The 12968-nt window shown below is 38.1% G+C and overlaps 1 protein-coding gene across 1 annotated transcript in view; it reads left to right on the top strand.

Moving 5' to 3' along the window:
* The first annotated feature begins 3853 nt into the window (after positions 1 to 3853).
* Positions 3854 to 12968, top strand: part of LOC110176560 (serine/threonine-protein kinase GA29083) — a 32459-nt gene continuing 23344 nt past the window's right edge. The window contains exons 1-3 of the mRNA XM_086841253.1: positions 3854 to 6497; positions 6590 to 6729; positions 6858 to 6994. Coding sequence (XP_086697379.1) covers positions 6685 to 6729; positions 6858 to 6994 — 182 coding nt within the window. The 5' untranslated portion in view covers positions 3854 to 6497; positions 6590 to 6684. The remainder of the gene's footprint in view (positions 6498 to 6589; positions 6730 to 6857; positions 6995 to 12968) is intronic.

The following is a 12968-nucleotide window of genomic DNA, read 5'->3' as shown; positions in this document are numbered from 1 at the left end:
AGCAATCAAAACACTGGAAAAAGTCGATCACAAAACAGCTCCTAAAATATACCACACTCATCACATCCACAAAACAACACTATACTCTACAAAATTAACAGAACAACCTAACAAAAATTCAATAATACCAGCAAACCCACCTGGCTCCTTGTCAAATCCGCCCAAATCACAACAAAGGAAATCAATAACATACGACGACCTAGACACTCCCATGGACACCTCACACCTCACCCCCCTCTCACGCAACAACAAAATCAACATCAACATCAGCATCAACATCATCATCAACATCAATACCTTCACACAGCTCATCCCTATCAGAAGATCTAAAACTTAGAATTTATTCTAATAAACAACACACACTTGCCAAACCCCTCAAAACCAAAGAAAAAAACGAACAAAAACCTAAAAAGAACAAAAAAAACAAAAACCCTCTACTCAATAGTGACAGCGACAGCATTTAATTACCCTGCAGTACCGCGTGTCATCAATAGCCACTGTCATCAACCCGTCATCAACGCGCCGACTGCGACTTCTATAGAGTCGACGCTCTGCCGACTGCGACTTCTACCGAGTCGACGCTCTGCCGGCTGCGACTTCTATAAAGTCGACGCTCTGCCGACTGCGACTTGTACGGAGCCTACGCTCTAATGCTGCCATGGTGATTGCCTATCTCACTGCCTCACTCACTCTTCAAACGAGTGAGATGAGCCAAAAGCAAATAAGTTAACAATTAAAATCGAACCAACTGTTTCGCACCCTAGAACTTTAGCATTTTTATGTGTATAATATATTATCATTAACAATTATAATGATGGTATTAGGAATAAATATTCTTTAAATATAAAACGCGAATGAAAAAATAATTGCATATCGAACAAAATATATCCTTTATACCCTGTTTACAAGGAAGCAAAACACTCGGACACAAGATAGCCAAACGGGACTTTGTGAAACGAAACGAACAATAAGAGAAAAAAAAACGGACTTGAGGATCCGTTTTTCCGAATCGTGGTTCGTTTTGTTGTTGGAGGCACAGTCCTTTTTTTCTATTGCTTATTCGTGTTTTCACTTGCAGTTAAACAGTGAACTAAGTGAGAAGTGTGCGCACTGCGCAGGCCAAATTAAAAAAAAAATTTTACATACATATATAAATATTCTGTTTAGTTTTCAATAATTGAAATTATATATCAGGTGAGTTTTTATGTAAAGATTTAAAAAAAGTTTACTTTCGTATCAATTCTGTCTTCTATTTTGAGTACATCTTCCCGTCTTCCCACTTCGTGTCTGCATGCAGCTATTGTGATACATCGATGGTGCGAAGTGTAAGAAAAGGCTTCGAGACCATAAGAAGTTCTACTCTGCACTCTTAGGTAATTATGTATGTTTTTTTTAGATTTTGATATCAATTTATTTTCCAAATTTTCCTTTTCAGATGCAATAAGTCAAGTTGATGCAACGGAGCCGCTTGCCAACCGTTTAACTAAAAGCCTTCCTTGCGCAAAAAATTTGGAGGCGCAACATAAAAAAATATTTTTAATTTGATTATTTGTATTATTTTATGTATAATTTTAATTTTATTATGTTAGTTTTTAAGAGGATATAATAAAAGTGAATGAATTGAAATATGAAATCCCTTATTTATGTTTTTTAATTAATTTATTATTGATGACACATCGATGAATTGTTGATGAAACATCGATGTTTCATCGATGTATCATCGATGTTTCATCGATGTTTCATCGATGTGTCATCAACAATACATCGATGAATTGATGTTGAATCATCGATTTATTGTTGATGAATTTCTATTGATGACAGCCTAGGACATGCCCATGTTAAATTCATCAACAGTTTGTATGGGCTGTCATCGATGAATCATCAACAGCACCCCCTTCGCTGTTGATGAAACGTTGATGAATTACTGATGACAGGTACTGCAGGGTATATCTAATCCAGTCCAAATACACCCACACTTTAGTACATAAGTAAGTCTGTATACATACAATACTTAGCTTAATCAATGGTAAAAGTACTTCAATGGAATTTAAACGGATACATATGTAAATAATTATTACGAATTACAAACGCTCATTAAAATCCACAATCCTAAAATTATATCCCTACAAGAAACCCACATATTCTCTATACAAAATATCCCCATCCCAATAATCTACAGCCTTTACCACACTAATACTGCCACTAACGGATATGGAGGCGTGGCGCTCCTAATCCACAACTCCATACAACAACAAAACGTCACGATTAATGCTTCCGACTTCGATACAATAGCAGTAACAGTCCACTCCAAGATCAAATTCACAATAGTCTCCTCGTACATACCTCCCAATAAAACCTTTAACATCCATAACCTTAGAAACATGTACGAAACAATTCAACCTCCCTTACTTATAACTGGAGATTTCAACAGCTGGCATAGAAGCTGGGGCTCACTAGCCAACAACACTAGAGGCAACATATTTAAATACATTAACCAGTCTTCACTCATAACTCTCAATAATGGCTCACCAACTCACTTTTCCACACATCATACTCTCACCCACATAGACCTTTCCCTCGCATCCCCCCCCCCCCCTCTCTATCAACTCTAAATGGCATACAGATAACTTCCTAGCTGGAAGTGATCACTACCCCATACATATCGACAATTTTGATGAACCCAACACCGTCTCTATTGAAAGACCAAGATTTAACCTTAAAAAAGCAAATTGGCCACTGTTTCAGAAAATTTCCGAAAAACTATCCATTAAAAGATCTCCTAGCTTAAACGTCAATAAAGAAACAGCTAACATAACGAAAATAATTATACAAGCAGCTAACGAAACCATCCCCCAAACACAGACATTTAAGACACAGAAATCTGTCCCATGGTGGGACCAAAACCTTCAAAAACTTAAGAATGAAAAAAACTTATGTTAGCAGAATCTTAAAAGAAACATTAACATGACAACTATACTTGCCTACAAAAAAGCAAACGCCAGATTTAAACGGGAAATTAAGATTAGGAAACGGAAATCTGTTCAAAACTTAACTGCCGAAATAAATCCAAAATCGTCTATCTCCAAAATATAGTCAAACATAAATCGATTTTGCGGCTTGAAAACTCGACACAATATCCATTGCCTCACAGACCCTAATAACCCAACACAAAACATTCTCGACAAAAATGAAATCTCTAACATTCTTACTGACCACTGGTCGAATTCAGCGCTAGACAGTACTTTCCACCCAACCTTCATACAACAAAAAAATAACCTTAACCCCAACATATCCCACACCCCATCCCAAATAGCACATAGTATCGAAAAGGACATTACCATGATCGAAATGTTAGCCTCCATCAACCAATTAAAAGGAAAAACCCCTGGCCGAGATCGTATTAGCTACCCAAAGATAAAAAACCTACCCACAAGCCTAATGCTAAGACTCCTCAATCTTTTTAACAATATTATTAACTCAAAAATACCTCACCAATTTAAAGTCAGCACAGTCATACCCATACCCAAACCAAATACGGACATGACTTCTTCCAACTCTTACCGCCCAATCTCCCTCAACCCTTGCATAGCAAAAGTTTTAGATAAAATCATTTCTAAACGGCTGTGGTGGCTTGCTACAAACGGCAAACTGTTAGACAGCCGTCAATTTGGATTCAAAAAGGGAAAATCAGTATCTGATTCAAACAAAAACCACGTCTCCATTATCTCATTAGACTTCACTAAAGCATTCGACAGGATAGGCATCCACACCATCATAGACGAGCTCAAAGTTTGGAAAATAGGACCATTGATAGCGAAATACGTATTTAACTTCCTTACCAATAGAAAAATTACAGTCCTTTCCAACAAAGCTTATTCATATTCCCGACCATTAGACAACGGAATACCACAAGGCTCACCCTTGTCGGTTATCCTTTTTGTCATAGCCTACAATAAACTCAATCAAATAATAAGCAGACAAAACAACTGTCAATTCACGGCCTACGCAGACGATTACACCATTATTTACAAATTAAACAAAAAAACTAATAACCTTAACATAATTCCACTCTTTAGAGAAATCCAAAGATGGTGTGAATACTCAGGAGCCTCTTTATCAGAAACCAAATGTAAACACTTACATGTATGCAGGAAAACGAACTGTAACTTTTCGATTCAAACACACAATATTCCATTGCAAAACGTAGAAGTACTAAAACTTCTAGGAATAACAATAAATAGGAAATACAAATGGAACAACCACATTGAAAACTTATCATTGCAACTAACAAAAAGGCTTAACGTAATCAAGTGTCTATCCAACAACAGGTTCGAAACCAACACTACCACAATTCTTTACGTGGTAAAAACCATCCTAATGACCAAAATTGACTATGGAATTCACCTATACGGAAAAACCCCAAAGTCCATCCTAAACAAAATAAAAACTTTCTACCACTCAGCCATCCGACTTGCGTTCTCTGCTCACCGTAAAACACCAATAAATAATCTCTTAATAGAAGCAAATATAACACCCCTTGAGTTTAGAGAGATTCATGCTACCCAAAAAAACCTTAAAATTATCTTAAACTCAAAACACTCACCCATCGAACAAATATATAAACATATTATTAATGCTAAAAAAGTGCCAAAGATACCCTCCTCCCTTTACAACACTATTCATCTATGTAACAAACTAAATATTTCAATCTCCTCAATAACGAGCAAAAAAGAAAAAACACCCAACTGGCTAAATAAGCAGCCAATGACCAACACCTCCTTAAGTTCAGTCAGCAAAACCATCACACCCCAATTGCCTATCAACAAAAATTTAAGGAAATTCTAAACTCAATGGAAAACCATACATTTCTATACACCGATGGCTCCAAGTCACCAATAGGCGTATCATACAGTGTCACAACTGATACCGAAACAATCCTTTCCAAACTGCTCCCCGAATTTTCTTCCATTTTTACTGCGGAAATTGCGGCAATCCTCGCCGCATGCCTATATGCTAGCGGACATAGAGGAAAATACGTTATATGCACCGACTCCCTATCCTCACTAAAAGCAATTAATAACACCAACAACCAAAACTATTACACAAACTCAATTCGAAACATAGTAGGAAAATACAAAACGGACAAACTGACACTGCTTTGGATTCCCGGGCACAGCGGGATAAAAGGAAATGATAATGCAGACAAAGCAGCTAAAAACGCACTCAACTTTCCTCTTATCACCGAACGCAACTACAACCCATCAGATATAAATGAATACATCAAACAAAACTCACAAATACTAAACGAAAGGACATTAAGGAAAACATCACCATACTACAAATTAATTAGCCACATAAGACCTTCTCCTGAAATAATCAATAATACCTTACGAACAGACTTTAAGAAATTTAGCAGAATCAGACTCGGACACACCAATTTAACCCACAACCATATCCTCAATAAATCCCCCCCTTCACTCTGTCCCAATTGTAACACAACCCTTACAATTCCCCACATCCTAATAGATTGCCCCCTCTACAACAGCCAAAGAAACAAACACCTTGAATCAACTATAGAGGAAATCACATCCTACAAAAACTTAAACAAAACAATAGACTTTCTCAAAGACACAAAGCTTTACCATTTAATTTAATATATGCAACACCTATGTAATAATATCTAAAACCAAACGCCTGTACATAAGCAATATCTAAGTAATATTATAGAAAACAAACCCCTGTACATAAACTTCCATCCCAATAACTAAAAACTATACCGTGTACATATACAAAGATACTAAATCGAATAAGCTTAAGGCCTTAGTTGCTATAGCTTCAATTTATAAGATAAGCGCGAATTTATCATTTTCGTTTAGCTGTGAATAATAATAATAATAATAAATAAATCAACAGTTTGCATGGCCTGTCATCGATAAAAAATCAACAGCACCCCCTTGACTGTTGATGAAACGTTGATGAATTACTGATGACAGGTACTGCAGGGTACTCATACATGTAAACGCATTCTATATTTAGATCTTTACGCTCTCAACTTTGTGAGAGCAGGGAGAGCGCCATTGTCGTTTGAATCAAAAAATTAGCCTCATATTGGAAAACGAATGTATGGTCGTGAGGCATCTTGTAAATTGTAAAGTCTTTGGTCAGACCCAATGTCTAGTCACTTCGAAAGTAGGATGAAAGAGATCTTCGGTTTGCGTCAGAGGAGCCACCAAGGCTAAACTGGATTAGAGAAACAAAGATCAAGCAAGCGCTGTAAGAAATTTCGCACATGATTGACTTCAGACAGCGATGAAGTCATGTTGTGTAGAAGTTGAAGGGTATTGGTAGAAGGTATTGGTGGGACCAAATAGCCCCAGGGATATTAAAATCTCCAATGAATACTAAATAGTCCCAGTCCGAAAGTTTATTGGAATCCATATGAAAAGCGGAAATTTGGGTTAATAAATGGGAAGTTCCGACAAAGGAGGTAGAAACAGGTAATAAAAATGGAGCTACCATTGATAGATAGCTTCACACAGAGGATTTCAACATCATAGCATTTCTATAAAGTTAATAATTCTTATGTGAGTGAGGAGTCATCCGCTATGAGTACTTCACCCCCACCCCTGATAGGACGAACTAACCGATATACTGTGAGCAGAGCTGGAGATTCGCGAAACACCAATGCAATTGGCGAGCAAGATGTTGTCGCACAACCAGCAGCCGATGGTAAGGTCACTTCGCGTAATGGGCTTTTGGCTTTACGCTTGAAAAGATGATTATAATTGATGATGAAGAAATGGAAAATTTTATTGATTTCGACTCTCAAGTTCTCCCTCTCTCCAATTCCTTCGCAGTCAACAAAGCTTTTTTACGTAACAACTTTAATAATAACAAAACACCAACAACGAATTAGTCATAATAACAGGAGATTTTATCAGCTGGCATCAAATCTGGAGATCCACGAAATCGAACTCAAGAGGCAAAACAAAAGGTAAGTTAATTGAACAGTCACAATTTAAACGATAAAATACCAATTTATTATTCTACTCACAACACCTTTACCCACATTGACATTAATTTCTTCTTTGGAACATCCTTACGAAAGTACCCACTTTTAATCCTAAACACTCTCTTGAGACTTAAAAGCCAAGAGACTGAGGAACTTTTAGGTCTGCTGCCTGATCACATTTAACAAATGATACTCTTTTCTTGGTCGTCCTGGATTGCCTGGACAACCTAGACCTCTCTTGGGTTCTGTAGTTGCAAGAATATCATTAGTGAACCTATTCTCCTCCTGAATCTCTGGCTGGGTTTCAGTCTCCTGACTTTATTGAACCTCAACTGATGCCGTGTCGTTATGAAATATCTGGAATAATAATCCCTGAATATTACAAAATATCAATTTCGTCCTATTGATTGTAACAAATCTCATGGGTTTCAGTAAAAGAGCTCTTAAACAAAGTAGGCAATGAAAATTATACCTGTGTTCGGATACTGCCGAACAACAATTGTTGTTTTCGAAGGGATTTGGGGCAGCGGTTCCGAAATTAAAGTGAGATCACGATACAATTACGGAGGTAGTCACTTCGGCAGTCAAAGCAGTCGGGCCTTGCTTCAGTGCGTCTTCGTTTTTCGTAGTTAAAGGTTGAGTGCGGACAAATTTTTTTCCTAACATTAACCCTTGCTTAACTATCAAAAAAATCTATTTTAAGACAATAATATATGTCGGGTTTTCCTCAGATTGATTATTATCCATGTTGTTTAATTATTTTCGAACTGTGCCAATTCTTGCAAGTTCCCTGGCGTCTGTACGTGTTGCTCGCAAAATTACTACTGCCGCTTCTTATTTCACAATCTGACGATCTGCCTCTCTCATGTTGCAAACATATATAGTCATCTCTCTCGCACTAACAGCACCAGGGTCCTCGCACAGCAACAGCTCTCATAGTTTCTCCTCTCAATGTTCTCTCTCCATACTAATTTCACACGACCAAAACAAGGATGAGGATAGAAAGCAATAGCAACTAATAAACATAGAGAACAAAGAGCAATGATAAAAGAGCGAATTTACAGTTAAACTACATTCCATGTCACGACACGGCCATTCTGACTAACACACGTCCTCGTGTAGTTTTTGAATTCATTTGATTTATAACAAGATTTTATTCTTCTTCTTTTCTTTAATTACATTTCAGCAAAATACTTTCAGACACATTCATTTTGTTACATAAATCTTACATTTGACTTATTATAAAATTAACTCAACTTATTTTATTTTTATTTTTTTTTTTACCGTAAATCGGTCTTCTGCCAATACACCATTGTTTACATCAATTTCATCGTCTCTCTTAGACGGATAACCATTTCATCGTCAAATCTGTTTGATAACACGTCCCACATAGACGGTTCATACTTCGCCTCACATGGACGGCTCACACATCGTCTTGTATAGACGGATCACACATCATCGCACTTTCTGTCCCAATTGGACTTTCTGGCAGGCTCAAATCAATTTCTTCAATATCTAATTCTCTGGGTATTTGCCCATCTGGCATTTTTCGAACATCATCATGACAATATTTATACAAACGATTATTTTTCAATGACTTCAATGTGTACCTGTCGCCATCCAATACTTCTACAACCAAGAACGGGCCCTTAAATTTCGGATCTAATTTAGTTTGATGCCTTTCTTCGCTTCTTAACAGCACATAATCACCCACATTGTGCTTAACAACAGTCGCTTTACTTCTATCAAACCTGATCTTATCATAAGTGGCCAAGGATTTCATATTTTCAGATGCACGAGCTCTAACACTCACCAAATCGACCTCACACTCAGTTTCACAAGGGGGAACTAATCCTAAAGGTCGAGTTTCTTTTCCAATCAGCATTTCTAGCGGGCTTGCCTCGGTTGCGCGACTAATTGTACAGTTCAATGCGAGTTGTACCTCGCCAAGAGCATTTTGCCACGATTGACCACTTGATTCAACTGCAGTTAATAAATTCTTCAGCGTGCTCATCACGCGTTCAACTTGACCGTTCGCGCGGCTCGCTCCTGTTGCAATTAAGTGGAGCTTCATTTTTTGCGAAGAACAGAATTCCGAAAACTTGGAACTAGAGAAGCACCTGCCCTGGTCAGCTATAACACGAGTAGGGACCCCAAACAAGGAAATAGAAGACTTTATGGCTTTAATACTGCTTTCAGCATCTAACTTCAAAGTGTGATATAAATAAACGAATTTTGTGAAAGCATCAATTTGTACAATGACGTACTCTTTCAGATCGCTTTTGCCACTTAGCTTTCCTGTTATGTCAATATGAACTGTATGCCAAGGTATATTAACTTTCGGAATAGGATGAAGTTCTGCTTGGATTTTTCCAGTAGGAGATTTGGCGGATCTGCAAGTTATGCAATTAGAAACAAATTTACGAACATACTTATTCATTTTGTCAAACCAATAATATTGATAAGCCTTATCAAGTGTCTTTTGCCATCCCAAATGCATGATTGATTCGTGTACTTGGTTTATAACTGACCATTTAAATGCTCGCGGCACAACAGGGAGACAACGTGTTTTACCAGCTCTTTGTACTTTGCGATATAGCACGCTCTTTTGTATATCGTAAGTTTTAGCCAAATCCTCAGAGAACTCGTTCGAATTTAGTTTATTTACAATTTCAACTATATCAGGATCTAAACGCTGTTCGGCAAGAAGCCAATCACTAGATATCTCAGCCAAGTTTATACGTTTTTCAGGGACTTTCTTTAATATCAAGTTGGAATCTGGCGATAACGGATTCCTTGATAAAAAATCAACATGGGCCATACGTTTTCCTTCTCTGTATTCAATCTCAAAATTGAATAAGCCCACCAACGATGAACCCTGGGAGTCAAATCACTTTTAGTGCGCGAGGCTTTTAGCGAATTACACAACCACAAACTTACGCCCAAGTAAATAATGCCGAAAATGTTTCACGGACTCAACAACAGCTAAAGTCTCCAGTTCATATGAATGATATCTAGATTCTGCAGAGGAGGTTGTTTTACTGTAATATTCAACCACGTGGGGCATATTTTGAATTCGATGTAAAAGCATAGCACATACCCAAGAGCACTTGCATCTGTGTGCAACTCGATTGGGTATTGTGGATCAAAAATTACTAAGACTGGCTCATTTGTCAGAATAGTCACAATATTCTTTCTGGCTTTCTTCAACTCATCCGTCCAGGTAATATTGCCTTTTCCTGAGGAAATAGAGTACAAGGGTTTCATTATCTGAGAGAAATTGGGAACAAATTTACGAAAATATGATGCCAGACCGACAAACTGTCGTACACCAGAAACTGTTTGCGGAGGGGGCAAAGAGCTCAACGCTATTATCTTGCGTGAATTTGATCGAACTTCCCCAGCTCGAACCTCATATCCCAAATAATTGACAGATGTTTTTAAGAAACTACATTTAGTCAAATTAAATGAGAAACCAGCTTGAATAAGGACATCTAAAACTATTCTCAGTCTCTCGAAGCCCAACTCTTTTGTTGGTGATACTACCAAAATATCATCCATGTAGACTATGACATACGAGTGAGCCAAATCCCCAAGTGCTTTCATAACTGCTCGCTGGAACACCGATGGCGCATTTTTGAGCCCAAACGGCATAGTCAAAAACTCGAATTGGCCATCAGGAGTCACGAAAGCAGTGCATTCCACAGAGTCAGCATGTATAGGAATCTGATGGAACCCGCTTGCCATGTCCAAACATGTGAAATAATTAGCGCCACGAAGTCTATCTATTTGGTCGCTAATGAGCGGCAAATGGTATTTATCTGAAATTGTATTGGAATTTAATTCTCGGTAATCGACACACAAACGATCCGAGCCGTTCTTCTTTTTGACAAGCAAAATTGGACTGGCAAAAGGGGAACAACTAGGGCGAATAATATTACACTTCATTAACTCATTCAATTTGCCACGAACTATTTCCCTTTCCTCAGGACTAAGCCTATAAGGACGCCTCTGAACTGTTTTGTTAGGGTCAACTAAACGAATTTTCATTTCTCCTGTACTGACTCGGGTACACGGTGTCCCTTTAATAAATGCTGTAGAATATGTTTCAAGTAATTTAATTAAGTCATTTTTGCCATTGGCGTTTAAATCGGTATCAACATTGGTTAAACTGGCAGGCTCTTCAATTGTGGAGCAAACATTTACATTTTTTGATTTTACAATTTCAAACTTGTTTGATGATACAATAGCATTAAAGCCCTGATTGAGAATCTCTCGTCCAATTATTATATCGTCTTTCAAAATTTTATCTTGTACAACATGAAATAATATTTCAATAATGTTTTCGTTAATTAAAACTTCACTTAAAATTTGCTATGTGCTGCATATGCCAGCATCACCTATACCCTTTAACACTACAATATTATTGATGCGTTTACCTGCTAATTTCTTACTGATATTTTCGCTTATCAAAGAACACTCTGCTCCAGAGTCAAAACTAATTGGGTAGATCTCACCTCGTTGTACCATGTTTCCTTTTGGTTGCGACACAATACATTGGTTGGCTGTCTTCTGTTGTTGGATCGCTCCTTGTTTGGATGTTGATCCATTGTTGGAACACTGGCTTGAAATATGCCCTGGTTGGCCGCATCGGTAACAAGTAACGCTCGACTTTTCACGTTGTGATTTCGTCTCGCCGCTGTGTCGCATTTTAATTCGGCATTCCGCAATTTTATGTCCCGCTTTTCCACAAAAATGACATATTACAGACAGAGTTCTTCTTCTTTTGTGGTCAGATCCAGATCCAGCAACATCATCGCGGCCGGCATGGCGCTTCTTATCAAATGTGAATGCCTTCAATTCCGATTGTAATTGGCTTCGTGTATGCACATTGGATGTAAAAATAACACGTTGCAAGCGATGATCTATATTTGCCATGTGCGCAAATACAACAGAGACAGCAATTTGCTCAGCATTCATATTTCGCCACTTCGAAGACAGGGCTGTCACCAACCGACTTGCGTAGACTGCATGACATTCGCCGTCAGTCGGGCGACTATTCAGAAAATGTAGGAGCATAGCCGCTGGCGTCTCGTCACTTGCGAAGCGTTGTAGAAACAATTCTTGGAACTCCTTCCATTGCATGCCTGGGTACGAAATTTTTTTGCTAAGTGCCATAATTAGCTCACTGCCTTCCAAAGGCCGCTCCGATAATATTATGTTAGCGGTTGCACACCATTTCGAAGCGTCTGCGCCAGCAGTTTCAGGGTTGTATTTCGGCAAATTAACGCCACGTTTTTGCTGGTCGCGACCCACAGTATGCATAGTTTTTGCAAATTCCATCAAACTTCGGCTTTGCATTTCCAAGACAACGCGCCACTGCTCTTCCGAAAATGTAGGGGGTGGCACAGATCCCACTTCTGATGTCGGGTTTTCCTCAGATTGATTATTATCCATGTTGTTTAATTATTTTCGAACTGTACCAATTCTTGCAAGTTCCCTGGCGTCTGTACGTGTTGCTCGCAAAATTACTACTGCCGCTTCTTATTTTACAATCTGACGATCTGCCTCTCTCATGTTGCAAACATATATAGTCATCTCTCTCGCACTAACAGCACCAGGGACCTCGCACAGCAACAGCTCTCATAGTTTCTCCTCTCAATGTTCTCTCTCCATACTAATTTCACACGACCAAAACAAGGATGAGGATAGAAAGCAATAGCAACTAATAAACATAGAGAACAAAGAGCAATGATGAAAGAGCGAATTTACAGTTAAACTACATTCCATGTCACGACATATACTTTAGGATTAAGCATTTAAACGAAAAGACACGCCACGCAAAAACAAAAACAACGGCTCATTTCCAGCTCAAAATTGTTAATAATTTAATTTTAAAAAAATGTTCTACTCGTTTTATTTCAAAAGGAAACTTAAAGTCCTATACATCATCTAA

The sequence above is a fragment of the Drosophila serrata genome, unplaced genomic scaffold (assembly GCF_035046125.1).
Source record: "Drosophila serrata isolate PLE 108 unplaced genomic scaffold, ASM3504612v1 contig_112, whole genome shotgun sequence".
In the NCBI taxonomy this organism is placed as follows: domain Eukaryota; kingdom Metazoa; phylum Arthropoda; class Insecta; order Diptera; family Drosophilidae; genus Drosophila; species Drosophila serrata.
The sequence above is the reverse complement of the archived record's forward strand: the minus strand, read 5'-3'. Positions and strand labels throughout refer to the sequence as shown.